This window comes from Megascapheus bottae, chromosome 6 (genome assembly GCF_031878675.1).
Source record: "Megascapheus bottae isolate mThoBot1 chromosome 6, mThoBot2.hap1, whole genome shotgun sequence".
In the NCBI taxonomy this organism is placed as follows: domain Eukaryota; kingdom Metazoa; phylum Chordata; class Mammalia; order Rodentia; family Geomyidae; genus Megascapheus; species Megascapheus bottae.
In genome coordinates this window covers 716,782-743,241 of record NC_143514.1, presented here as the reverse complement: position 1 = coordinate 743,241, position 26,460 = coordinate 716,782, and the positions used below count along the sequence as shown (strand labels likewise).

The 26,460-nt window shown below is 47.4% G+C and overlaps 1 protein-coding gene across 3 annotated transcripts; it reads left to right on the top strand.

The window, feature by feature from the left end:
* Window positions 1-286: 286 nt before the first annotated feature.
* On the top strand, window positions 287-26,184 carry Phtf1 (putative homeodomain transcription factor 1). Of its 3 annotated transcripts, none has more exons than XM_090334059.1 (19): window positions 287-638; window positions 877-951; window positions 1,200-1,256; window positions 9,259-9,328; window positions 9,821-9,979; window positions 12,448-12,604; window positions 14,449-14,583; window positions 15,717-15,876; window positions 16,350-16,523; window positions 16,611-16,700; window positions 17,556-17,777; window positions 18,698-18,826; window positions 19,287-19,559; window positions 20,006-20,137; window positions 20,539-20,625; window positions 22,634-22,789; window positions 23,896-23,991; window positions 25,207-25,332; window positions 25,759-26,184. In XM_090334059.1, the coding sequence occupies exons 2-19, from the start codon at window positions 907-909 to the stop codon at window positions 25,777-25,779; spliced, it is 2,289 nt and encodes a 762-aa protein (XP_090190185.1). In that variant the 5' UTR covers window positions 287-638; window positions 877-906; the 3' UTR covers window positions 25,780-26,184. The 3 variants fall into 3 exon arrangements, with proteins under 3 accessions (XP_090190185.1, XP_090190184.1, XP_090190186.1); XM_090334058.1 differs by having other exon boundaries at window positions 287-676; XM_090334060.1 differs by lacking the exons at window positions 287-638; window positions 877-951; window positions 9,259-9,328.
* The last annotated feature ends 276 nt before the right edge of the window (window positions 26,185-26,460 follow it).

The window sequence follows — 26,460 nt, the reverse complement described above, 5'->3', positions numbered from 1 at the left end:
GCGCCGGGGTGGAGCACCTGTGGGCGGGAACGATGGGATGGGGGACGGGCAAAACCGAGGAACCAACTGGAGTCAGCTCCTGCTGGCTGCCGGCTGCCAGACGTTGGAGCGGGCGGGGCGAGGCTTAGGAGGAGGCGGGGGGGCGGGGCCGGGGGCGGGGCGGGAGACGGCGGCGCATCCCAGGCGGGGTCCGGTATGGCTGAGGGGCGGGGCCACTTAGAGCGGGAAGCGGAAGCGGCGGCCGGCCGTTCTCCTCGGGCTTGCGGCCGGCCGGGTCACTTCCGGGCCGGTGCGTTCCGGCCCGGCCCGGCCCAGGCAGGCCGCGCCGCCAGGGCCCGGGCTCTTGCTGCCCAGCACCGGGCCTTGGGCCGTTGCGGTGGAGACCGGAGCCTAGCGAGGATTCCTTCCTTTATCTCCCGCACTTCCAGCTTTTGTTACCCTCCGCTCATCCCATGGCTCCCGGGTGACCGCGGAGGCTACGAGGTTGCCGTCCGACTGCCCTAGCTGGGCGGCGCCGCGGTCTCCATGGTAACGGCCCGGCCGGCGTCGCGGCCTCCCCGGCCTCCCGGGCCTCCCCGCCCGGCCGGAGCCACTGAGGACGCGGATCCCGGCCGCGGTCTCCGGCAAGCGGGCAGCAGGTGAGAGGCGGACGCCCGCCGTGGAGCGGAGAGGACAGGTAGGCTGCCGGGCCTCCCTTGGCCTTCCTTTGGCCATCTACTGCCGTGCTGCTCAGACCCTGCTCGCCCAGCACTGCTGAGGCTTCTCAGGCCACAGCCAGAGAAAGAGCCGCAGAGCCCGGGGGCTGAGGCCAGCTGGGGGCCTGCCTTCAGTCCCTGGCTTTTCACCAGTCCCCGCTTTTTTTTCCTTCCTTTTCAGTGAGCTCCCACTCTCTGGCTGGAGACACAGATGGCCTCAAATGAAAGAGATGCCATATCGTGGTATCAGAAGAAGGTAATGCCAAAGCAGTTTCATTTGGAAAGCATACTTCTGGCAAAGAAAAACTCCTAGAGAAAATGCTGTCACTTTTCCTCCCCCTCCCTCCCTCCTCCTCCTCCTTCTCCTCCCCCTCCCTCCTCCCCCTACCTTTTTTTTCCCCGTAATTTTGAGAAGCACGGTTTCCAGATAGCCTGTTTGTAAAATTATGACTTAAATATAAGGATGGTCATTACATCCCTTTAATAGCCTGCTCCTTATTGCAGATTGGAGCATATGATCAGCAGATATGGGAAAAGTCAATTGAACAGACTCAGATTAAGGTAAATTGATTTAATTCTAGCTTTGTTTTAACGCATTGGTGGTATTGGGGGGGGGGGGAGACTGTAGTTTTCCACCAAGCATGGCATTCTTTATTGTTTGACATTTAGAAAAGGACCAGTGCATGCACAGTGCTAAATGGCAAATGCTACGGGACCTCAGTAATAAATGGCCTGTATAAATGGGGCCTGGCTACTTTATTTTTTTGCCAGTCCTGTGACTTGAACTCAGGGCCTGAGCACTGTCCTTGAGCTTTCTCAAAGCTAGAGGTCTACCACTTGAGCCACAGCACCACTTCCAGCCTTTTCTATGTATGTGGCACTGAGGAATTGAACCCAGGTCTTCGTGCATGCTAGGCAAGCACTCTGCCACTAGGCCAAACTCATGGCCCAAGGATAGTTTTGAAATAAAGTCTCACTGTTATGCCTGGGTGAACCTGGACAGGTGGCTGGATGTTACATGTGACTTCTGGCTTTTTTATTTTTATTTTTGTCAGTGTTAGTTTGAACAGTAGGTCTTGTGCTCGAATGCTTGACTGCTCTTCCGCTTGAGCCTAACCTCCATCCAACTTGGCCTTTTGCTTATTATTTTGGAGATGGAGTCTCACACACCTGGCTTTCCGATAGTTGAGAATCTCTTGCCTAGGCTGGACAACATTTCTTCCCGAATAGATGGAACTACAGATGTGTACCACCACGTTTGGCTTAGAAATACATTTTTAACAGGGTGGTTGTCTTCTTTCTCTATTGTTCCTCTTTTCTCCTGCATCATCTTCCTCATCAACCTCACTGTGAAAGCCAAACAAAATTCATTTTTGGCCTGGATCCAGCCCTTGTTTTTTAAGTCTGGTCTTTTAAGTTTTTCAAGTTCTGGTTTTTTTGTTGTTGTTTGTTTGTTTGTTTGTTTTTTTTGCCCGTCCTGGGCTTCAGCTCAGGGCCTGAGCACTGTCCTTGGACTTTTTCAAGGCTAGAGCTCTACCACTTGAGCCTCAGCACCACTTCCAGCTTTTTTCTATGTATGTGGTACTGAGAAATCAAACCCGGTCTTTGGGCAAGCACTCTACCACTAGGCCAAAGTCCCGGCAAGTTTTTCAAGTTCTATAAAAATATACCGCTTTTAGAACTGATAAGATTCTTAGGTTATTTCATGGTAACCAAGCAATTAAATGCTGAGGTATCATTCAGAATGTCTTTATTAATACATAATAGGAGAGGAAAGAATTTGATGATCTTCTAAAGGTTCAGGGTTGGGTGTGGGTGTGAGAAGTGGTGTGCTTGTACAAGGTAGGCATTGAAGTTGCTTGGTAGCTAAAGGTATTTGGAGAGTCTTTTTTTTTTTTTTTGCCATCCTAGGTTTGAACTCAGGGCCTGTCCTGGACACTTTTTGCTCAAGGCTAGCACTCTGCCACTTATGCCACAGCGCCACTTCCGGCTTTTTCTGTGTATGTTGTACCAAGTAATCAAACCCAGGGTCTCATGCATGCTAGGCAAGCACTGTACCATTAGGTTACATTCCTGGCCCAGTTGGAGAGTCTTAAGACACAGAAAAAGCCTGTAGAACTAGCCTTGAATCTCAAAAGATAAACCTATAGATGTTCCATAGCAAGTATTTATAAGTGCCAGCAGATTCTTGTTGTGGGGCTATCTTTTATAATATTTGTTGCAGACTGTTAAGGACTTAAAACATCGTGGGTGAACTGGGTGCTGTAGCTTCTTCCTATAATCCAAATGATGGGAGGCATAAATAGAGTCATGGTCCCAGTCAGACCTGGGCAAAAACACCTGAGCCTATCTGAAAAATAACTAAAGTGGAAGGAATTGGGAGCATAGTTCAGGCGGTAAAATAATGCCTGCTTAGCAAGTATAAGGCCCTGAGTTCAAATTCAAGTAAAACACACCCCCCCACACACACTCAACCATCCCCCCCCCAAACAAACACACACAACAATGAAAACAACTTAGTAGTGTTCTACTCAGCTCTAAATCAAACTGATTAGATCAGACACTTAGATCTCTTCGGTGAGATACATTTAACCGACACAGGGATCTTCATAGACAGTCGGATAGGAAGCTGGTCTGTTTGCTCTCTCGACTAAGTTTTCAGTTTGGAACAGCCCTTAGTTATGCAATGGGAGATGAGATCTGGATGAGTACTTTCCCCAGTTTTATTTTATAAAACTCCATATAGGCTTTGTCTGATTATTGTATGTAATAATTACGATTGTGGTATAATGGAAAGAGCTTAGGAGCTAGGAGTTTGGTCCTCTTCTGTTTCTCTCCTGCTTCTGGCTCCACAGGTAGTGATGATGTGAGAAGAGTTAGGTCTTACACAAATAAAACCATCAGCTACAAAACAAAGGGGAAAAGAAAAAAAGTGTTTGTTTTGCTGATTCTAGGGCCTTGGCCCCCTCCCTGAGTATCTTTTGCTCAAGGCTAGTGCTCTTACACCTTGAGCCACAGTACCACTTCCTGTTTTCTGGTGGTTAATTGGAGATAAGAGTCTCAGGGACATTTTATGCTTTGAACTGGATCCTCAGATCTCAACTTCCTGAGAAGCTAGGATTCCAGGTGTGAGCCACCACAGCTTGGTTTTGTGAGTGGTTTATTGAAGGTAAGACTCTCACAGTTTTTGCTTGGGCTAGCTTTATATGGGACCCTCACATCTCAGCCTCCTGAGTAGATAGGATTACAGAGGTATGAGCTACTAACACCTAGTGAAAGAATTTTAAAACAAAACCACAAATCACAGGTGCTGTTATATGACTATAAACAAATCTAAAAGTATAAAGTTTAAAAAGGCAATTGTTTTTTCTGTGTGCTGGTGGCTCACACCTGTAATCCTAGCTACTCAGGAGGTTGAGATCTGAGGATCATAGTTCAAAGCCAGCTGGATGGGGAAGTCTGTAAGACTCTTACCTCCAACTAACCACTAGAAAACTGGAAGTGGTGCTGTGGTTCCAAGTGGTAAAGTACTAGCCTGGAGCAAAAGAGCTCAAGGATAGCACCCAGGCCCTGAATTCAAGCCCTACAACTGATAACTTTTTCTTTTTAAATCTCCCATAAACACTTGTGGAGGTGGCATCTTTTAAGCCATCTTGCTAAGTGGTATGTGCCAAAGGGATAGCCATCAGCACACGGGTGTTACAAGTTCAATACTTGCTTAAGAAAGATATAAGCACTACAGTTGCATTGAATAGAAATAGATGGAGTGCCAACCCATCACCAAGTTTGAAGATTACTTGATGGCTTATGCCAAAATTTATTTAGATGCCATTCTGTATAAAGTGGAAAAAGTTGAGGGCCAGTTGATGGTTAAACCTGTGATGTCAGTTCCTTGGGAGGAAGTGAAACAGGGGGATTGGGGCTGTCTTCAGTCCTTGCTAGTGGGATGATCTGCGGTCCAGTTCAGCCCCAGACTCACCTGAAAGATAACCAAAGCACAAAAGGGCTGTGTGGCTCAGTGGTGGGAAACATAGTTAGAAAGCATAGGTCCTGGAGTTCAAGTCCCAAAATGCCAAGGAATTTTTTTTTTTTTTTTTTTTTTGTGGGTCATGGGGCTTGAACTCAGCCTGGGCGCTGTCCCTGAGCTCTTCAGCTCAAGGCTACCACCCTACCCCTGGGCCTGGATGCTGTCCCTGAGCTCTTCAGCCCAAGGCTACTTACTACTCTACCCCTGAGCCAAGCCCCACTTCCCATTTTCTAGAGGTTAAGTGGAGATAGGAGTCTCAGGTCCTTTTGTGTCCGGGCTTGCTTTGAACCTTGATCCTCAGCCTCCTGAACAGCTAGGATTACAGGCAAGAGCCACCATGCCTGGCTTGCTTGCTTGCTTGCTTGCTTGCTTTTCTTTCTTTCTTTCTTTCTTTTTTTGTTTGTAGAAGGACACATTGTATTTAGAAGTGTAGAAACAAAAATAAAAGCTGGGTACTAGTAGCTCATGCCTGTGATACTATTTATTCAAAAGGTTGAGATCTGGGGCCGGGAGTTTGGCCTAGTGGTTAAAGTGCTTGCCTAGCATGCATGAAGACCCGGGTTCGATTCCTCGGTACCACATACATAGAAAAAAAAGCCAGAAGTGGTGCTGAGGCTCAAGTGGTAGAGCTCTAGCCTTGAGAAAGTCCAAGGACAGTGCTCAGGCCCTGAGCTCAAGCCCAGGACTGGCAAAAAAAAAAAAAAAAAAAAAAGGTTGAGATCTGAGGATCATAGTTCAAAGCCAGCCTAGGCAGAAAAGCCTGTGAAACTCTTTATCTCCAATTAACCAGCCAAACACTAGAGGTGAGGGGCCAGGAGTTTGGTCTATTGGTAGAGTGCTTGCACGAAGACCCTGGTTTGATTCCTTGTTACCACATACATACACAAAAAAAGCCAGAAGTAGATTTGTGGTTCAAGTGGTAGAGCGCTAACCTTGAGAAAGCCCAATGACAGTGCTCAGGCTTTGAGTTCAAGCCTCAGGACTGGCAAAAAACAAACAAACAAAAAGCAACAAAAAACAACTAACAGGGCCAGGAGTTTGGCCTAGTGGTAGAGTGCTTGCCTAGTATGCACGAAGACCCGGGTTCGATTCCTTGGTACCACATATATAGAAAAAAGCCAGAAGTGGTGCTGAGGCTCAAGTGGTAGAGTTCTAGCCTTGAGAAAGTCCAAGGACAGTGCTCAGGCCCTGAGCTCAAGCAAAACAAAACAAAACAAAACAAAAAAAAAACAACTAAAGGTGTAGTAGTGGCTCTTGTGGTAGAGTGCTAGCCTTGAGCAAGAAAAGCTCAGTGACAGTATTGCTCAGGTTAAGCTCAAGTCTCAGGACCAGCATACACACATACAAACATACACTGGGTCTTTGCTGTATGTACCTGGGCTGGCTTTGAACTGTGATCCTTAGACCTCAGCCTCCTGAGTAGCTAGGATTATAGGCTTGAGTCACCAGCACCCAGCTTATTGAGCACTTTATAAATTTGTAAATAATAGAAATAAATAAACATTAAGGAGAAATAAAGTCATAATTTGGTAATTTTTTATTTTTCTTTTCAATGACTTTGTTATATCAGAACTAAGTTTTACTAAAGGTACTTCATGTTCACTGTTAATGCTGAGACTAGCAAACCTTCAGTAAGGAGGTCACTGTTTCTGGAAGAATTGTAGATGACAAATACTAGAGAGCCCAGGAGAAGGCAATGTGGTAACCAGTGCTCCTTGCCTCTCAGGGAGCCAAGATGAGCCTGGGATGAGGTCTGCCTGGAGTGATTACATGTCCCGCTGCCTCCCTTCCCCTGGGCCAGTAGTGGGGAGTCATGATAATCTCAAAACTTGTACCCCAGAGCCCTCAAGTCCTGAGCCTGAATAAGGATTTGGGATAATTCCTGGAGCCGCTTGAGGACCAGCAGTGACCTGGCTCCCCATTACCTTGTAAACACCTTTCTTCTCAGTAACTCACGGGAACGTGCACACACTCGTATGACAGCTGAACATAGGCACACTTGTTTTAGGTGACACCCGAATGTTGTTGTGCATATTTCTTGTGGGTGACAGAGCTAGATGGGATGCTGTTTCCATGGGGTTTCCCTCTCCTTCCTTCCTTCCTTTCTTTTCTTTTCTTTTCTTTTCTTTTCTCTTCTTTCTGTAGTGTAGCTTTCAGTCAGGTGTAAGGTAAAGGATTATTTTCTGCATGCTGGGACTCAAAAACTTTATGTTTTGGTCAGTCGTGGGGCTTGAACTCTCAGCCTGGGCACTGTCCCTGAGCTCTTCAGCTCAAGGCTAGCACTTGAGTCACCATGCCACTTCCAGTTTTCTGGTGTTTAATTGGAGATAAGAGTCTCACAGGGGCCAGGAATGTGACCTAGTGGTAGAGTGCTTGCCTAGCATGCACAAAGACCTGGGTTTGATTTCTCGGTATCACATACATAGAAAAAAAGCCAAAAGTGGTGCTGTGACTCAAGTGGTAGAGCTCAAGCCTTGAGAAAGCCCAAGGACAGCGTTCAGGCCCTAAGTTCAAGCCCCAGGACTAGCAAAAAAAAAAAAAAAGTGTCACAGATGTTTTGTGCAGTCTTTGAACTGTGATCCTCAGATCTCAGCTTCCTGCGTAGCTACGATTAATAGGCGTGAACCACTAGCACCCAACTTCAAAAACTTAACTTTGTGTGGCTGCTTTTCAGAAAGCTGGAGGACATTATGTAAGGGAGTGGGAATTAAGATGAGGGGATGGGGCTCCTGCCTGGAGGACAGCTCTGCCTCAGGACCACTAGTGTTCTTGGAGATGGAGACAGACAGGTACTCAAGAAAGGGGATTGCAGAAATTTACCAAAGTAATTGTAGCATTTCTTCAAATGTAGATAATTGTCTTACAGTTTCTGTAGTTAGAAAGCATTTTGGTCTCAGAGTAAACAGGAAGGCAGGTAAGAACTCGCTCCACATGCCAGTGAAGACTCAGCTCAGTTCATTACATGCATGTGGGTAAGCATGGCATCTGGATGGACGTTAGGAGATAAGGCCTAGTGGGTTTAGAACTATATTTTCGGGGCCAGAAGTGTGGCCTAGTGATAGAGTGCTTGCCTAGCATACACAAAGCCTTGGGTTTAATTCCTTGGTAATATACACAGAAAAAAACCAGAAGTGATGCTGTGGCTCAAGTGGCAGAGTGTTAGCCTTGAGCAGAAGTGCTCAAAGACAGTGCCCAAGCCCTGAGTTCCAGCTCCAGGATTGGCAAAAAAAAAGAATGGTGGGGCCGGAGCGAGCAGGGCCGGAGCGAGTGGGGCCAGAAAGAGAAAGGAGCCAAAAAAAAAAAAAAAAAAAGAATGGTGGGTATGCTAGCTCATGCCTGTGAGACCTATTGGGAGGAGAAGGTCACAAGAATTGCTGTTGGTGGTCAGCCTGGGCAAAATGGAAATGAGACACCATCTCAAGAACAAGAATAGGGCATGGTGTTTCTGCCTGCCCTCTAAGCACAGGCACAGGATGGGTCATGTCCTGGTCAGCCCTAGACACACAGAAGACCCTGTCTCCAAATAGCAAAGGCAAAGAGAGTGTGGCTGAAGTAGAGTGCCTCTCAGCAAGCAGGAGCCCAAGTTCAAATCCCAGAACAAAAAACAAAACAAAACAGAATGCAGCTCTGAGTTCAAAAAAAGCAATAGTATATTGTTTAGAGGTATAAAAGTGAAATATAGAGAAACACCTAAAGAGATTTACATCATTTGATTTTAATTTTTTATTGTTACTATAAAGGCAATGTATAGAGGGGTTATAGTTATATAAGTCAGGTAATGAGTACATTTCTTTTTGGACAGTGTCCTCCCTTCCCTAGCTCTCTCCCAGCTAAATCATTCACTTTTGAGGACTGAAATTAAGAAGATGTGGTATCTTATTGATTACTTATTGATCTCTGGCTTTGATTTATTTTCAAAAGTGATAGTGACCTGACAGGCTCAGGCCTGCCATCCCAGCTGCTCAGGAGGCTGAGGTCTGGTTCAAACCAGTTTAGGCAGGAAAGTTCATTGAACACTTAATTCCAGTTAACCAGTAAAAGTGAGAAATGGTGTAGATCTAGCGGAGAGCATCAGAGCATTAGAGCATTGGCCTTGAGTTCAAAAGCTCAGGGACAGTGCCTCAGCTCCAAGTGAAAGCCCCCAGACTGGCAAACACACACACACACACACACACACACACACACACACACACACACTCTCACATACTCACACACAGAATAATAAAGTATAATGCATTTATTACTTCATAAGATTAAAACCAAAATATATTAAAGGCAAGCTCTTTTAAAGAACATTAGGATTAAAATGTCACTAGTAAAAAGAGACAGAAATTTAGTTTAGGCATATCTGTGGCATTCTGTAATCTCAGCACTCAGAGACTGTTAGGAAGATCTGAAGTTCTAGGCCAACCTGGGATACATAGCAAGACTTGTCTCTGCTTCCCTCTCTTCCCCCCCCAACAAAAAAAGAAAGAGACATGTTTTTGTTTTTGTTGTTTTTCATGTAAAAGAACTGTTTTTTCCCTTTAATCGTAGGGTTTTAAAAACAAACCAAAAAAGATGGGTCACATAAAACCAGACTTGATTGATGTTGACTTAATCAGAGGTGAGTTCTGAGATTAAATTTCTTGTAGATATTAGTCTCAGTACTATGTAGTGACATAAGTGACAAGGTTTTCGTAGATAGGAAGGTGAGAATACCTGCAGGTGCAGGTGTAGTGGAAGATACTTCTTTGAGACGTCTTGCTCTCAAGACTGGGACCATACATGTAACCAAGCATTCACAAACAGATAGTGTATGTAAGCAGATGTACAAATAGTGTGTGAATAGATAGCCTGTGTGAATACATAGCATATAGTGTGTGTAAATAGATAATATGAATAAATAGTGTGTGAATAGTGTATGTGACTAGATAACAGGTGTGAATGGATAGTGTGTATAAATAATGTGTAAATGGATAGTATATGTAAATGGATAATGTGCATAAATGTGATATCATGTGTAGATAGCATGTATAAATGGATGCTTATAAATGGACAGCGTGTGTAAATAATGTGTAAATGGTACCTTGTATCAGTGTTCCTCATTCTGTTCCAGGCTCCACGTTTGCCAAGGCCAAGCCTGAGGTCCCCTGGACGTCTCTGACACGGAAGGGCCTTGTGCGTGTGGTTTTCTTCCCACTCTTCAGCCGCTGGTGGATTCAGGTCACGTCTCCAAGAATCTTCATGTGGCTGCTCCTGCTTTACATCATGCAAGGTACCTGCCACTTGCTATGAACTGTGGCTCTCTCTCATTGTGGCTTTTGCTGTTGGACAATGAAATCAGGCAGTTCTTAGATTTACCCTTTCATCCCATGGCCTGTGAAAGGATGTTGGCCATTTGGGGTCATGTTAAAATAATTTGCGCAGATGTCACCATTTAGCTCTCTCCTCCACCTTCTAGCGTGCTCTCTCTGTCTCCCTCTCCCCCACCCCCCTCTTTCCTTCCTGCCTTTTTTATACTGCGTTACCCCCAAACTGGAACCTGGGTCTTCTTCTCTTGCCTATGTTCTCTTTTTTTTTTTTGCCAGTCCTGGACTTGAGCTCAGGGCCTGAGCACTGTCCTTGGACTTTCTCACTTGAGCCTCAGCACCACTTCTGGCTTTTTTCTATGTATGTGGTACCAAGGAATCAAACCCGGGTCTTCGTGCATGCTAGGCAAGCACTCTTCCACTAGGCCAAACTCCCAGCCCCCCCTTTTTTTTTATTGTAATTAGTAAAAGGGTTACATGATATTTGCCAGATAGAAGGTGCATTAATTCACATACATTGATACCCTTGCCTATGTTCTCTTGTGAAACTATATTTCTTGGGGACTGGGAATTGGCTTAGTGATAGAGTGCTTACTTAGCATACATGAGGTTCCTCTACCCTTGGTACCACACAAAAGTAAATAAAACTATTTTTTTTTAATTATCTGATAGACTACTAGCTTCCGCACTTGTACTTTGGGCCTACTTCCTTGGCTGAACTTCAGTCTGTCAGGTCTGCCCACCTGACATTCCAATTGATATTACTACATGTCTTAAAATGATGAGATTTAAGGGCCTCATGCATGAGGCTCTTGCTTCTAGTCCTTGCTACCACATAAACAATAAATAAAATTAATAAATAAAAGAAAAAACATTAAGAATTGTTTTTTTTTTTTGTTTTATTTTTAAAGAATCTTTTTGGGGGAGGGCGATAACTGGGGCTAGACTGCAGGGCCTGGTGCTGTCCTTTAGCTTTTTCATTCACTTGAGCCACTGCTCCACTTTCTACCTTTTAGTGGTTAGTTAGTGACAGTCTCATAGTTTTTCTGGGCTGGCTTCTAACCATGATGCTCAGATACCAGCCTTCAGGGTAGCTAGGATTACAGATGTGAGCTGCCATTGCACACTTAGAAATCTCATCTTGATGTTTTGGTACGAACTTGCTTGCCTTTAGGTCGCCTCCAACTCTGCCTGCCATCGGTTGTCACACTCCTGCCACGAAGTGTGTTCTAGCTGCCACTAGCCTAGTCGCAGCTCCAGCTTTCACCACCTGGGTAACATTTGTGGAGCCTTCTCTACCCATCATTCTTCCTTCTCATGGCAAAGTCTCTTAGATTTTCCTGCTTGGGCTGGCTGTGAATCATCATGACCCTCAGACTAGGATTACAGACCCTAGTGCTCTGGCACTACAAAACCAAAAAAATGTTTTGAAAGTGGCTTTAGGGAGCCAGGACCATGGCCTAGTGGAAGAGTGCTTGCCTAGCATGCACAAAGCCCTGGGTTCAGCTCAGGGACAGTGTCCATGCCCTAAGTTCAAACCCCATGACTGGCAAAAAAAAGTGGCTTTAGAATGACATCTCATGGCCTAGATGCCAAGGTGGCCTGTTCCTGTCCCCTCTGACATCATTTCCTAATGTCCTCCTCCTCCATGCCAACTCTAGCACAGAGTCTTTTTTCCTGTTCCTCACAGAGCTTGAAGTATTTTAAGGCTTTTTGGGTGCTTGTTCATTTCCCTGCCTTTAATTTTATGAAAACCTGCCTCCTAAAAGCAAGTGAATGTGCTAATGGGAGCGACACAGTGAGAGGCTGTGGAAGGCAAGGAGTGTTGTGGGAAAATGAGTTGAGCATGTGCAGTGCGTTCTGCATCCCAAGCAGTAATCAGTGTAGAGCCCCAAATACCTGGGTGCTGGAGTCTTTGATGGAGATTGAAGTTCTTGATGGAGAGCAGGGTGCCGTGGCACTCAGAACTTGTTCATTGTGTTGCAGCCTGGAGGCATGGGAGCTGTTCTTGGAATATCTGATCTCCCAGGACCAGGACGGCCACAGGCTTTCTTCTGTCAGCCTGCACCCATGTATCAGCTCTGCTTCCTCTTTCATTCATTTGCTGTACAACTCTTATTTAGGTTCTTCCAAAAATAATAGATTAGACCAGGAGTGTGGCCTAGTGGTAGAGTGCTTGCCTAGCGGACATGAAGACTCAGGTTCGATTCCTTGGTACTACATACATAGAAAAAGCTGGAAGTGGTGCTGAGGCTCAGGTGGTAGAGCATTAGCCTTGAGAAAGTCCAAGGACAGTGCTCAGGCTCTGAGTCTAAGCCCCAGGACCGGGGTGGGGGTGGGGTGGGGGAGAAGATAGATTACAGGAGCAACTAGTATAGCTAAGTAGCGTAGTGGAGTCGAGTTTTCAAGCCAGGTTTTGACCCTCGTTTTCCAGTCATGGCGGTGGTGCTGTACCTCATGATGCCCATCGTGAACGTGAGTGAGGTTCTTGGGCCCCTGTGCCTCATGCTGCTCATGGGTACTGTCCACTGCCAGATCGTGTCTGCCCGGGTCAATCGGCCTCCAGGGAGCAACGGCAATCGCAGACGGAGGTGAGATGACACGTTACCGACATGTGCTTGTATGTGCATGTGCCCATGTGCTCGCGTACCAATACTGGGGCTCGTAACTAGTATTGAGTTCTGACTCGGGGCCTTCCCTTCTTGCTCAAGGCTGGCATTCAACCACTTAGCTACAGCTCCATTTCCGGGTTTTTGGATGATTAGAAATAAAAGTGTCACAGATTTTCTTTCCTGGGCTGGCTTTGGATCTTGATCCTTAGGTCTCAGCCTCCTGAGTAGCTAGGATTACAAGCATCCTATAGGCTAGGATTATAAGCATTTTCTTTAAACTTCAGTTTCGTCAAAATACCTTGAAACTTACTATTAACATACATTACTTTGGTATTTGATCAAAAATTTTACCTTTGTTGTGTGTGTATGTGTGTGTGTATGTATGTGTGTATATGTGTGTATATGTTGAACTTATCCTCAGGGCCCTGGTGCTATCCCCAAGCTGTTTTTGCCCAATTTTTTAATTGCATGATTGAGTTCTAAACTTTTAATCAAGATGGATATGACATTTTTTTCCTGTTTTTCTTTCTTTGCTTTTTCTTTTTCTTGTGGGGCTTGAACTCAGTGCTTAAGCACTGTCATTGGGCTTTCTCAAGGCTAGAGCTCTACCACTAGAGCCACAGCACCACTTCCAGCTTTTTCTATGTATGTGGTACCGAGGAATCAAACCTAGGTCTTCGTGCATGCTAAGCAAGCACTCTACCGCTAGGCCAAACTCCAGGCCCCAGATATGACGTTTTTATACATTGAATTAATGTCAAGGTTATATGTTGTATGCAGATTTTTTAACTGCTGAAAATTTCTTAAGTATATTTAGTATTATCTTCCAAAATTAATATTATCTCTCCTCAGAATATCTGTAGAATTTATTAAAATTTTCAAGTTAGTGCATGGAGCTTCAACATATGTTTTTTTTTTTTTTAATGTTACTTCTCAACACTTTGAAGATTCTGTGTAAATTCAATTAAATTGACTTAACATTTTCCAAGTAAATCTGGTACTGTGCCTTCTCTCACTGTCTATGTCACCTGGCTGCACGGGCTGTCAAGAAGTGCTGTGCAAAGGGTGCTTGAAGAAATGGTTCTCATGGTGTAGAGTGAGGGTTTTATGAGGGAGAAATGTTTTCTACTCGCATTTCTGAATAGCAACTCTGTCTTTTATAGGAATGAGCAAAATGATGATAGCAAGGCTGTCTTCTCTTTTTTGTCTTTTAATCAGAAATTCTTTCATATAATTTATGAAGTTAACTGTCCTCAACTTTAGGAGATAATCTGTTAGTACAGTTTTCTGTAAGGATATTATGGGCAGAAATAGAAAAGGCTGGGTGCGGTGGCTCACACCTGTAATCCTAGATACTCAGGAGGCTGATATCTGAGGAACTTGGTTCAAAGGCAGCCCGGGTACTAAAGACAGTGAGACTGTAATCTCCAATTAATCCATAGAAAACAAGAAATGGTGCTGTGGCTCAAGGAGCAGAGCCATAGCCTTGAGTTGAAGAGCTCAGGGACAGCACCCAGGCCCAAAGTTCAAGCCCCATGATGGATTAAAAAAAAAAATTAGAAAAGATTGGGCTGGGAATGTGGCTTAGTGGTAGAGTGTTTGCTTATCATGCATGAAGCCCTAGGTTCAAGTCCTCAGAAAAAAGCGAGAAGCGGTACTATTGCTCAAGTGGTAAAGGACTAGCCTTGAGCAAAAGAAATTGAGGGACAGAGTCCAGGCCAGTCCCTGAGTTCTAGCCCCAGGACTGGCTGGAGAAAAAAAGGAAAGAAATAGAAAAATTTTTACCTTGTCTGATGTTATATTACTGCAATCTTCTTTTGTAGGAAATTACGGAAAACTGTAAATGGTGATGGGAGCCGAGAACAGGGCAACAGTGCCCCTGACAAGATGAAAGCAACTGAGGCATGGGCCTCTGTACCCAACGCTGCCAGCTTCTGGGGGTTGCTCTTTGGGAACAGGTAGGAGTCTGCTGTTGATGGGAGTTACAGCTTGATTTGACACTTGTGTTTCTGGAGGCCGGAGGAGCGTGTGTCCTGCACATGACTCTGGAGAGTTCTTGAAAGATTTGCTCACACTTGTGTCATGGGGCCAGGTCTCCTGTAAATCCCCTGTCCACCGGAACGGTTCAGTCTGATTTTAATGCTTTTTTGGCCACAGAATTACAAAGCACAAATACTTGGAAGGTAAATATTTTAGTCTCTGTCAAGTAGTGTCTGGAATGAAGGCTAGGTGGGCTGTAGGTGGAAAGGGAGGTGGAACTGGGGCTGTCTGGCGAGGTGACTCTCAGAGGTACTTACTGTCACCTGCTAGCCAGGGGCTCTCAGCCTCATGCTGGCAAGACAGGTGCTCTACCGCTGGACCTCACCTCCAGCTCTTTTTATTGGTTCTATTTGAGATAAGGTCCTGGTGCCACCCAGGATGGGGAAGTTGCACCTTCCTGCTGTAGTGGGGATGGTAGTCGGTGCCACCACGCCGTGCTGCCCTCCTGAGGCAGAGCTGTGTGCACTAACGGCAGGCCCGCCTGGAGCTCCAGTCCTCTCAGGGGGTCCCCACAGCTCGAACGCCATTGGGAACAGCTCTTTTTTCCTAAGATACAATGTGTTTACCCCTTGATCTTTGCCCTTGGGTGAAGTGTGGAGTTCCTGTGCTCCCCGGGCTTCTCCCTGATAGGCAGGACTGGCTGAACAGCAGGCCTGGCACTTCACATGGCTCATGTGCTGACATGTGGCCAGCAGTCCCGTGTCTGCACATTGGAAGGGTGATGGCTCTGGGAGGCTCTGAGCTTTGAGGCCTAGGCGGTGTTGATGAGGAGGGATGAGAGGCAGGCGTTCCGGTTGGCCTCATGTTTGGAGCGGATACTGAAGAAGGCAGTGAGCTGACTTCCTTTCAGTTAATGGCATGATTGGACCCGATGGACTCAGGTTCATGGGTGATTATTCTGTCCTATACTCTCAGCAAGCCGGAGACCTGGAAAGTATAATTTCTGAATTTTATTTCCAACATGCTGTATGTGTTCTTCATAAGAAAGTGATTTTATGGCAGATGCTACTCAGAAAAGTGGTTAATAACTTTTATTTATTTTTTTAAACAGGGCAAAAAAGGTAAAGTTACTCTCTAACAAAGGCACTGAAACGGACAATGACTTGAGTTGTCTCCGCCCCATTGTGAAAAAGAAGCTGTGTCGGCCAGAGGGCAGGACATGGCCGTCGAGGGACAGAGTGAAAATTTCTGATGGGGAGAAGAGCCGAAGGGTGAGGGCGGAGTAACCGCGGACGCACATGCTCTGTGCTCACACTAGAGAGCAGGAGACTCCAGTCTGTCTTCACAACACACTCACAGCTTATGACACAGAGCCCGGAGGGCGAGGGCTAGTGGTTGATTCCAAGGTGGAGCCGTGTCATACAGTCTAGGGGCTGGACATGGAGGCCCTGCCCCTCTTGGTCTGGGATGTGCCGTGCTCGGTGTTTTTCAGAGCTTGCTGAGCCATCACTTAGCCAGCCCTGGTTGCTGAGTCTGACTCAGCCTGTGTGAGGCCAGCACGCCTCCACCTCCTCCTCACGAAGGCTCTTGAGTTTCAAGTTCCTGTTCTGAATTTTGACATTTTTCTTCGCATTGGCATCAAGTCATTTGTTGGTTTCTTCGGTGTGAGTGTGGTGTGACTTCTAGCCGTGCCAGCTCACCAGGAGCTCCGGGCCACGTGTGAAGTACTATGCCTCCCTCGCAGGACGCTCAACGGCGTGGGGGCAATGGGGTGTCAGATGACCCATCGAGCGATGAGGACGGTGAGGCACGCACCCAGATGATTCTGCTTCGCAGGAGTGTGGAGGGGGCCTCGAGCGACAACGGCTGTGAGGTGAAGAATAGGAAATCTATACTTGCCAACCACCCAAACTCTCAGGTGATGTGTATTATTTGTAGTATCCAAGAGCCCAGGAGTGAATCCTATCCCCAGATCCTCCTGCAATGTTGGTGTGATTGTCTGTAGGTAAAGAAAGCCACCATGCGGTGGTGTCACATAGTGCGGGACTCAGACAGCCTGGCCGAGTCAGAATTTGAGTCAACACCCTTCAACCAGGTAAAGCATCCATTTTGAGATCAGTGGTTTGTTTTTGTTATTATCATTTAAGTCATTTTCTTTTGGACAATGTCACCCCTTCCCTTTCTCCCAGTTTTTTCCTCTGCTCCCTGCCCACAAGTTGTATAGATCATTTTCCATAAAGTGTCTAGTGAGCGTCACCCTAAGCTGTACTTTTTTTTTTTTTTTGCCAATCCTGGGGCTTGAACTCAGGACCTGAGCACTGTCTTTGGGCTTTCTCAAGGCCTAGTGCTCTACCACTTGAGCCACAGCACCACTCTGGCTTTTTCTATGTATGTGGTACTAAGAAATTGAACCCGGGTCTTTGTGCATGCTGGGCCGCTAAGATGTATTCCATTTCTTTCACTCATCCAGTGTGAGAAGATGAACAGTTGAACTTTGTTCACTTGAACCCTAACCTTAAAAGCATCATAGGTGATGCTCTGAAAGATGTTACTCAATCTCTGCACAGTGCGCTGCGCATTACTCATTGGAGTGTGGTGTTGTATGGGAAGTAGGGCTGCACTGTGGAGAAAGGACCACTGTCGAGGGAGAGGAGGAGAGGGAGGAAGAAAAGGAGGGGGAGTGGATGGGGGCGGAGGGGAGGAGGACGAGGAGGATAGGGATCAAGTGATACTGCCCCAGGCCTGGAAGCAGCTCTTGGGCCCCAGAGGGACCTGGCATGATCACCTGTCCCTGCATGATGGGTTGGACGCCCCGCTTGCCTGTTGTCTTGGAGGGACCTCAGCCCTGCTGGCTGGGGAGCAGAGGCGGCCTGGGCATAAAGGACTCGCTTTCACGTTGGTGTTCACATACTTGTTTTGAAGGCTCTTGTCCTATTCATTTCCCCCGAAGGGTTCCAGGCCCGGCATGGTTGGTGGCTCCCGAAGCCTTCGCTTTTCCAGAAGGGACTCGGAGAGCACACGCCAGGACTCGGAGACGGAGGACATGCTGTGGGATGACCTCCTGCACGGCCCTGAGTGCCGCTCGTCTGCCACCAGTGACAGTGAGGCCGCGCATGCAGGAGCCCTGCGTGCAGGGGCCAAGCGCGACCCCTCGGAGGACGTTTTTCAGCAGGTGCCGTGTGGGCAGTGTCTACCACATACTTCCTGTGGGGCACAGACCCCACCCCATACTTCTCAGGAGGGAGGGGAGGGAGGGAAAATGCTCCAAAGGTGCCTCCACCTCAGGTTTTGATCAGTCTTCCTTGTGGCATCTTTACCACTCCTTTGTATGAGCAGGGCCGGGCTCATGGCTTTTGTTTTCGTAGACATTGTACAAACCATCACCTGCTTCTCTGGAGCGTAGATTACACGATGCTCTCAAGTTCGGGTTTCAGCATCATAGATAACTAGACTTGGAGATCCGCTAGGCTTGTAAAATTGTTACCATGTGTCAGGTGGTACGTATCCGTCCTACATGTTGGGATATTGTGAGGTAGCTTACGGGACTTCTGTCTGGCAAGAATGAGCCCAGGAAATATTAGCCCTCTGTGTAGACATCCAGAGAGGGCAGCGCGGCTGCATGAACAGCCCTGGCTTTTGATCCCAGTGCTGTGAAGAAAAGCCTCATCAGCCTCTCTCTCGGCTGTGGGAAGAGCCTTGTTACTGAAATGGCACCCAAGACTGGGCTGCAGGGGAGCCGGCAGGCTGTTCCCGTCAAGACTGCTCTTGAGCTTTGTCTGCTTGTTTGTGCCCTTGGAAGGCCAGAGAAAGGCCTGATGTTGTAAGTGTGGTCTCCGGCCCCTCCGCACCTCTCCTGCTGCGGTCCCTGCTGTCCAGTCTAGTCCAGTCTAGTCCCTTCTGTGCACACTTCCTTCCCAACACCTCAGCTCTCTCCCTTGCTTGTCTAGAGAGGGAAATCCAGGCTTGCAATGTCACCTCACTGTAGACAGCGCTCTGCCTTCTGCCTCTCAGCAGGAGGTCACCGGCGTCCTGAGCCTGGGGGAGGATGGGCCTTCAGGGCAGCTGGAGTCACCTTTGCATTTCCCTCCCTAGAACCACCTATTTTGGCTTCAGAATTCAAGCCCTGCCTCCGACCGGGTCAGTGCCATCATCTGGGAAGGCAGTGAGTGCAAGAAGATGGACATGTCTGTGCTGGAGATAAGCGGCGTCATCATGAACAGGGTAGCGCCAGGCACCCCCCCTCCCGCCCCGACACCCCCAGACACCCTCCCTCCCGCCCCGACACCCCCAGGCACCCCCCCTCCCGCCCCGACACCCCCAGACACCCTCCCTCCCGCCCCGACACCCCCAGGCACCCCCTCTCCCGCCCCGACACCCCTGATACCCCAGGGCTTACGCCAGCCGGACCCATCTGCCTATCTGCTCTGCAAATCAGGTGTAGTTTTAGTTTGGAAGTCCCAGAGTTTTGGTAGTGCATAGCAAATGGCTGTAGTGGTTTCTGCTCTCCAAAGCTTCCACGTCTCTTGTGATGAGTCCCCAGTCGTGCTCAGCTTCCTCTCCCCATGGAGCTGGGCGTTGAGACCGGGACCCTATCTCTGCTAGTGTGCATGCTCGTGTTGAAGTAGCGGTGGTGCAGGCTTCTCCACGGCTGCCGTAATTCGGGGACCCCGTCCATCTGCAGGTGAATGCGTGCCAGCAAGGCGGGGGCTACCAGATGCTCGGCAATGCCGTCACCGCGGGGCTCACCCTGTTCCCTTTCCTCTACCGCCTCTTCCACGAGAAGAGCCTGGACCAGATCAAGTCCATCTCCGCTGAGGAAGTGCTCACGCTCTTCTGCGGGGCCCCGCCCGTGATGCCTGTGGTCATTTTGTCTATTATTAATTTTTTTGAGAGACTGTGTCTTACTTGGATGTTTTTCTTCATGATGTGTGTGGCAGAGAGAACATATAAGCAGGTTAGTAGATGAGAAACTGTGTGATCCTTCACAGATCGGTTTCTGGCCTCGCTTTTGGTCGTTGAGGGTTAATTCCTGTTATTGGCTATGCTGTGCCGTAGGCTGGCAGCTACTGGGTGTTAGACCCCAGGTGCGACTTGGGTACTCAGAGTGATGATCTTGTAAGAGATGGTGTGAGTTGAGGATTCACAGAGTCTCCAGCCACCATTCCTTGCACTGTCACACTTGTGCCCTGTGTTCTTACACAGTGTGTTGGCAGAGCCAAGGGAGTGAGCATAAAGGACATTGCCGCACTGCCCACTCTCGGGGACCTCAAAGAAGAGTCTTCCCCATTCTAATACTTCAAGAGAATAGTGGGGGTGGTATTGAGGGCTACGCGGACACGCAGGGACATGCAGGAATGTTTCACCTTGTGATTTCTTTTTTTCTAATTTAACCTCCTATAGAGATTTTTATTTGCAAAACTCTTCAGCCATATTACTTCAGCCAGGAAAGCTAGGAAATACGAAATACCTCATTTCAGACTTAAAAAGGTGGAGAACATCAAGATCTGGCTATCGCTGCGCTCCTTTCTCAAGGTGAGCCAGTCTCCTGTGGCGACGTCAGGGCCACGGCATAGCCAGCAGAGGCCCTGGGCAGTGTGGGTCTGCCTGGGACGGGTGCTGTGAGCAGCTTGCAGATTTACTGGACAGCTGTAGAGCTGGTAGAAGTAAGTAAATGCTCAGGAAAAGAAAATAGAGTTTCCTAGGGCACTCTGCCCTAGTATTTATCATTCTGGTAAGTACCGCTTCTTTTCTTTTTTTTTTTTTTGACTGGGAAACACGTAGAAGTAGATTAGTGAATCGAGGACACGTGGGTTGTAGCACCTCAGACTCAGGTGCCAAAGTGTGTTAAGATGTTGTCCGAACGTTCTCTGAGCATCGTCGTTTGTGTGAGCGTTCCCACTGAGGCCGTCACCAACTCACATGTGCCCCCACAGAGGCGAGGCCCGCAGCGCTCAGTGGACGTGGTCGTGTCCTCCGTCTTCCTGCTGACGCTGTCCATCGCTTTCATCTGCTGTGCCCAGGTAAAAGCCTCGCAATCCCAGTTCACTGCTTCCTAGCAGGTGTGCTTAGCTGTGCAGCTTTAAATGTGTCTGCATGTCTTTTTTCTTTTTTTGGCCAGTCTAGGGGCTTGCATTTAGGGCCTGGGTACTGTTTCTGAGCTTCTTTTGCTCAAGGCTAGTGCTCTTCCATTTGAACCATAGTGCCACTTCCAGCTTTTTCTTTGTATGTGGTACTGAGGAATTGAACTCAGGACTTCATATATGCTAGGCAAGCACCACATTCCCAGTCCATGTCTGCATTTCTTTTGCTGTTTTTGGATGTTGGTTAATTTTCCTAATATTTTAATATAAAACTAAACGTGGTTTTAAAGGTGATGCCAGGTCACTTTAACTGTAGTTGGTAATGTTTGATTTTTTGACTGATAGAAAAGCTACTGTGAAAGCTGGGCATGGTGGCTTACGCCTGTAATCCTAGCTACCCAGGAGGTTCAGAGCCAGCCTGGCACAGAAGGACCTGAGACTCTTATCTCCAATTAACCTCTAGAAAATGGGAAGTGGGGCTTGGCTCAATGGTAGGGTGGTAGCCTTGAGCTGAATTGCTCAGGGACAGTGCCCAGCCGAGTTCAAGCACCATGACCCACAAAAAAAGAAAAGAAAAGCTACTGTAAACCAGGCCTGTAATCTTAGCTCCTCAGGAGGCTAAGATCTGAGGATTGAGGTTCAAAGTCAGCTGGGGTAAGAAAGTCCCTGTGAGACTCTTAATTCCAATTAACCACCAAAAAACCGGAAGTGGCACTGTGGCTCAGAGTGGTAGCATGCTAACCTTGAGCTCAGAGTGCTTAGGCACAGTGCCTAGGCCTCAAATTCAAGCCCCATGTCTGAAAGAAAAGAAAAAGCTACTGTATTCTGACAGCTGTGAGCAGTGATGGTTTTTCCTTTTGTGCCAGTCGTGGGGCTTGAACTCAGGTCCTGGGTATTGCCCCAAACTTTTTTCATTCATAGTTGGCACTCCATGACTTGAACCACAGCTCCATTTCTGGCATTTTGGGTTTAAATGGAGATAAGAGTCTCACAGACTTTCCTGCACAGGCTATCTTTGAACCATAGTCCTTAGAATCTCAGCCTCCAGAGAAGCATGAGTCTAGACACCATCCCTAGCTTTTTACTCTTAAGTCAACACATTTTATTTTCTTTTTACCAGTCCTAGGGCTTGAACTCAGGGCCTGGGCACTGTCCTTGAGCTTTCTCCAGGCTAGTACTCTACCACTTGAGCCACAGTACCACTTCTGGCCTTTTCTGTATTTGTTGTACCCAGAATGGAAGCCAGGGCTTTGCGCATGCTAAGCAAGCACTCCACCACTAGGCTAGGCTCCTGGCCCCTCAACACATTTTAAAAATAACAAGTACCAGGGAACTTGAAGCAGAAGAGGCACTCAGTCAATTTCAGCTTTTCTTGCTAATGTTGTTTGATCCGAAACGGAGGACGCCTGGCAGCCAGGCAGGGATGGGGTAGACACCTAGCGCACTTAGCACAGTTAGCTGGGTCACATGCACTTGAAAGAGTCTACTTGCAGCAGTCAGAGAGGCCACAGTGCACTTCATTATTCCTGACGTGTCAACGTGTGTCCCCCGGTTGCTTCCAGCCCCTTGCTGTCTCAGACAGGAAAAGGGAAAATGCTAAGAAACTTAATCATGAAGTATTAAAGATAATACTGTAGGAGCATTAAAAATTCTTCTGCTTTAAATATTAAAACATTCTTTTACACTTGGGGAAGAAGTGATTAAATGTTTATTTAATTAATTTATTTATTTTTTGCCAGTCCTGGGCTTTGACTCAGGGCCTGAGCACTATCCTTGAACTTTCTCAAGGCTAGAGCTCTACCCCTTGAGCCTCAGCACCACTTCCAGCTTTTTTCTATGTATGTGGTATCAAGGAATTGACCCCTGGTCTTTGTCTATGCTAGAAAAGCACTCTACCACTAGGCCAAACTCCCCGTCCTGTGATTGAATGTTATTGGGTCCTCTATAGGTTCTCCAAGGACATAAAACTTTTCTGAATGATGCTTACAACTGGGAGTTCCTGGTTTGGGAAACAGCTCTGCTGCTCTTCTTACTGCGCCTGGCCTCCCTGGGGTCTGAAACCAATAAGAAATACAGCAATGTTTCAGTATTACTCACTGAACAGGTATGGCTTGGTGGGGCTGGGAGGGAGGGGCACTGCATAGTCACGTGGTCTCCTGGCTACTCTGTAAGCAGCATGATTAGGGCATGGTCTCCTGTGTTTCTCCTCGGTGGCCTGCTCCAGGCCCCGTCAGTCAGGATGGGTGGGATGGACAAGACCTGGTGACAAAGCGTGCTTCTGGTCTTGCGCTGGCCCGGTCTCTCGAGGATCTGTCACCACTTGGAAAGCCTTCCAGACTCTGCCATGCCAGCCCAGAAGATCTCACCAGGATTTGGAAGACTTGTTTTCCAATATACTACTATATACTAACAATGGAAGATGGTTCCTTGTAAATACAGAGTAGCTCAAAGCAGCATCTCTTTTATTTTTTTAGGTTTATTTATTTTTGTCAGGCCTGGGGCTTGATCTCAGGGCCTAGGCACGGTCCCTGCAAGGCTAGCACTCTACCTCTTGAGCTACAGAACCACTTCTGGCTTTTCTATGATATATTGGTACTGAGGAATCGAACCTGGCTGGGTCATGCTAGGCAAGCACTCTACCACTAGGCCAAACTCCCATCCCCAAGATAGATTTGTTTTTAATTTAAAAGAATTTGCATGCCGATTTTATTGTATATCATTACTATTAAAATGTAAGTTTGTTGATTCCGTTATGTATTATCTTTGTTAAGGTTTTCCTGGCCCAAAAGCTTGGGGGCTAGTATACATGGTATGTGCTCTCTGAAGAAATAGTTGCTAGAAATTTAAAAAATAGGTAATTTTTGGCCAGGAGTTTGGCCTGATGGTAGAGTGCTCGTCTAGCATGCACAAAGACCTGGGTTCGATTCCTTGGTACCACATACATAGAAAAAGCCGGAAGTGGTGCTATAGCTCAAGTAGTAGAGTGTTAACCTTAAGAAAGCTCAAAGACAGTACTCGGGCTCTGAGTTCAAGCCCCTGGACTGTCAAAAAAAAAAAAGAATAAAAAAGGTATTTTTGATGATTTGTGGGTTTGAACTCAGGACATCATGCTTGTTTGGCAGGCACTGTACCACTGACTGAGCCATGCCTGCTGCTGTATGTAGTTTGTTTTTCTATGAAACTTAACCTTAATCTTTATTCCTTCCCTAGATTAATTTATATCTTAAGATGGAAAAAAAGCCAAATAAAAAAGACCAGCTCACTCTGGTAAACAATGTCTTAAAGCTGTCCACCAAGTTGCTGAAAGTAAGTGACACCTTGTGCTATCCTTGTACTGAAGATAAATCAGCTTCCTTTTCCTTTTATTTTTGGTGCCAGTCCTTGGGCTTGAACTCAGGGCGTGGGTCTGTGCCTCAGCTTTGTTGCTCAGGGCTTGCAGTCTACCACATAAGTCACAGCTCCACTCCCAGCATTTTCATCGAGTCTCACTAACTTTTCTGCCTAGACGGGCTGGCTTCGCACCATGATCCTTAAATCTCAGCCTCCTGAGTAGCTAGGATGACCCCTATGAGCTGAAAAAGTGGGTTTCTTTTCTGAGAAAATGCTAGAGATGGGTGATGAAGGGCTAGGCGGGAGGCCCTGGAACTCAGGCTTTAGGTGTCCAAAGCATGGGCAGGCCAGAGATGAGGTGGTCACTGCTCCCAGAAGCAAGACTGGAGGAGAACAGAAGGGCACGCTCCAGGTGAGGGAGAATCCATCTGGGATTCAGAGACTGCAGGGTTTTTCCATATAGAAGGAACCTGTGCTGCTCAGCAGACCAGATTTGCTGTCATCAGGGACCTGCTGGTCTGTGTGTGGCTCTGCAGAGCAGCCACCCCAAGGGGTTAGCCATCACCCCACCTGCCGCGTGAAGGCGTCTGGAGGGGGTGGATGGAAGTCTTGCCCCATCTGTGGGAGCCCCTGCCCGTGTGGCCCATGCAGCTGCTGTGTGCTGGGCTCCAGGTCCCCTACCCAGCTAGGCCTGTGCCCGGCGCGCTGGCGCTGCTCTGGTGGTGGCACTGAGAACACTCCATGCATGGCCAAGGCCATACTGCCTCGCTTGGCAACTCCTCAAGGCCTTGGCCTGCTTCCTACCCAACCTCTGGAAGAGAAGTGTGTGTAATACGCAGTTGTTCGTACAAGAGAGAGTACAATGAACTAAATCGTTCCCTTAAGTTAGCAAAAATAAATCAGTGCTTTACTTCTTAGAAAAGATCACCATGACAGACAAGTACCAGGCTGTGTAGATTTAAAATGCCAACCTGACACTGTGGGGTTAGTGACAGGTAAGGAGAAATCTCCGGTCTTGCTTAGATTCCGATGATTGGCAGCGTGTATCACAATGTTGAAGATGAATGAACGAGGCCATCTAAAATGCTTGTTGGTTCCAGGTGTGCCTCCCACACCTCGAGCAGGTAACCTTGGAAAGGCAGGTGTGTGGTCCCCCTCCTGGCGTGACTCATGCTGGCTCTGGCTTTGCAGGAGCTGGACACCCCATTTAGACTCTACGGGCTGACCATGAACCCCCTCATCTACAACATCACGAGAGTCGTTATCCTCTCGGCCGTCTCAGGAGTCATAAGTGACCTTCTGGGGTTTAATATAAGAGTAAGTGACTGCTTCCATGCCCTCTGCTCTCAGAGTGTGTGTGTGTGTGTGTGTGTGTGTGTGTGTGTGTGTGTGTGTGTGTGTGTACACAGGCGAGTGTGGGGAAGTTAGGTGTAGCTCTCTGGCTCGTGCTTCCCACCTTGCTCTCTGCATTCCCCACGTGGATAGTAACAGCTCTTACGAGTGAGGTTGCTGAAGTCTGAATTGTGTCCCGTCAGTGCCCGGGCGGGAGGTGTTGCTCCCATCTCAGAACGAGAGCGAGCCCGTGGTCCATGAGCTGCATGATGTCAGTTTTGATCCCGTGAAAGTTGTTTTTCCCCCTTCACCTGTGGCTGTGATGAGTTGCTATTTTTTCCTCTTTAGTTGTGAGGCTGTGTACACCTTGCCTGTTTGCCAACTAAGTTGGTTGGTGTTTTTCTTTCTTAGCTGTGGAAGATTAAGTCCTAAGGTGAGTCATGCCCTGGACCTCCCTGCATGGCGTCCGTTCGCCCACTGAGGAGAGATGGCTGCTCTGGGCCCTGGCAGAGCTGGCAGAGCTGGGCAGAGGACACCCCGCCCACCTGTGCACGCCACACCTTCAACCATGTGCAGTCAGCAGACGATAGACCCCAGTCAGTAACAACCGTGTTCCAGGAGAAGAAATCCATTCTGGCACCTAAGAACTGAGTTGTATTTGCTGGACAGTCTTTTGGGTAACTCTGGTTGATGCCCAAAGCACTTAAGCAAGTATCGTACTGGAAAAATGTATACTCAGTACTTTTCTATGGTAGTCTATGGAATTGGGCATTTCTCTATCAAAGGGAGATCAAGCTATTTTAGGTCAAATCCAAATAAAAGAAATTTACTGGATAATTCAGTTTCCAGGCCTAGTTTGTGATTGAAAGCAAGAAAAATCTAAGTAGTGAATTTCTGTTCATTTGAAGAGAAATTTGAATTGATCCACAAGTGACACTGGTTGTGTCAGGTACATGCTGGGGTGACCCCGATTCCATGAGCACAGGCAGGGCCACTGGTGCGTTCTTCTCTCTGTGCAGAGCCACCATAGCAGGCCGTGTGTGTGTGGTCACCTGTGTGTGAATGTACCTGTGTGCGCTAAGGAGCAGTGAGTGAGTAACATATACAATTTTG

Bases quoted from the DNA above. Each gene is read 5' to 3' on its own strand.
- Phtf1 (XM_090334059.1), top strand. From the start codon at position 907: ATGGCCTCAAATGAAAGAGATGCCATATCGTGGTATCAGAAGAAG. The intron at 952-1,199 runs GTAATGCCAAAG...TCCTTATTGCAG, and splicing joins TATCGTGGTATCAGAAGAAG to ATTGGAGCATATGATCAGCA. The intron at 17,778-18,697 runs GTGCCGTGTGGG...TTCCCTCCCTAG, and splicing joins CGGAGGACGTTTTTCAGCAG to AACCACCTATTTTGGCTTCA.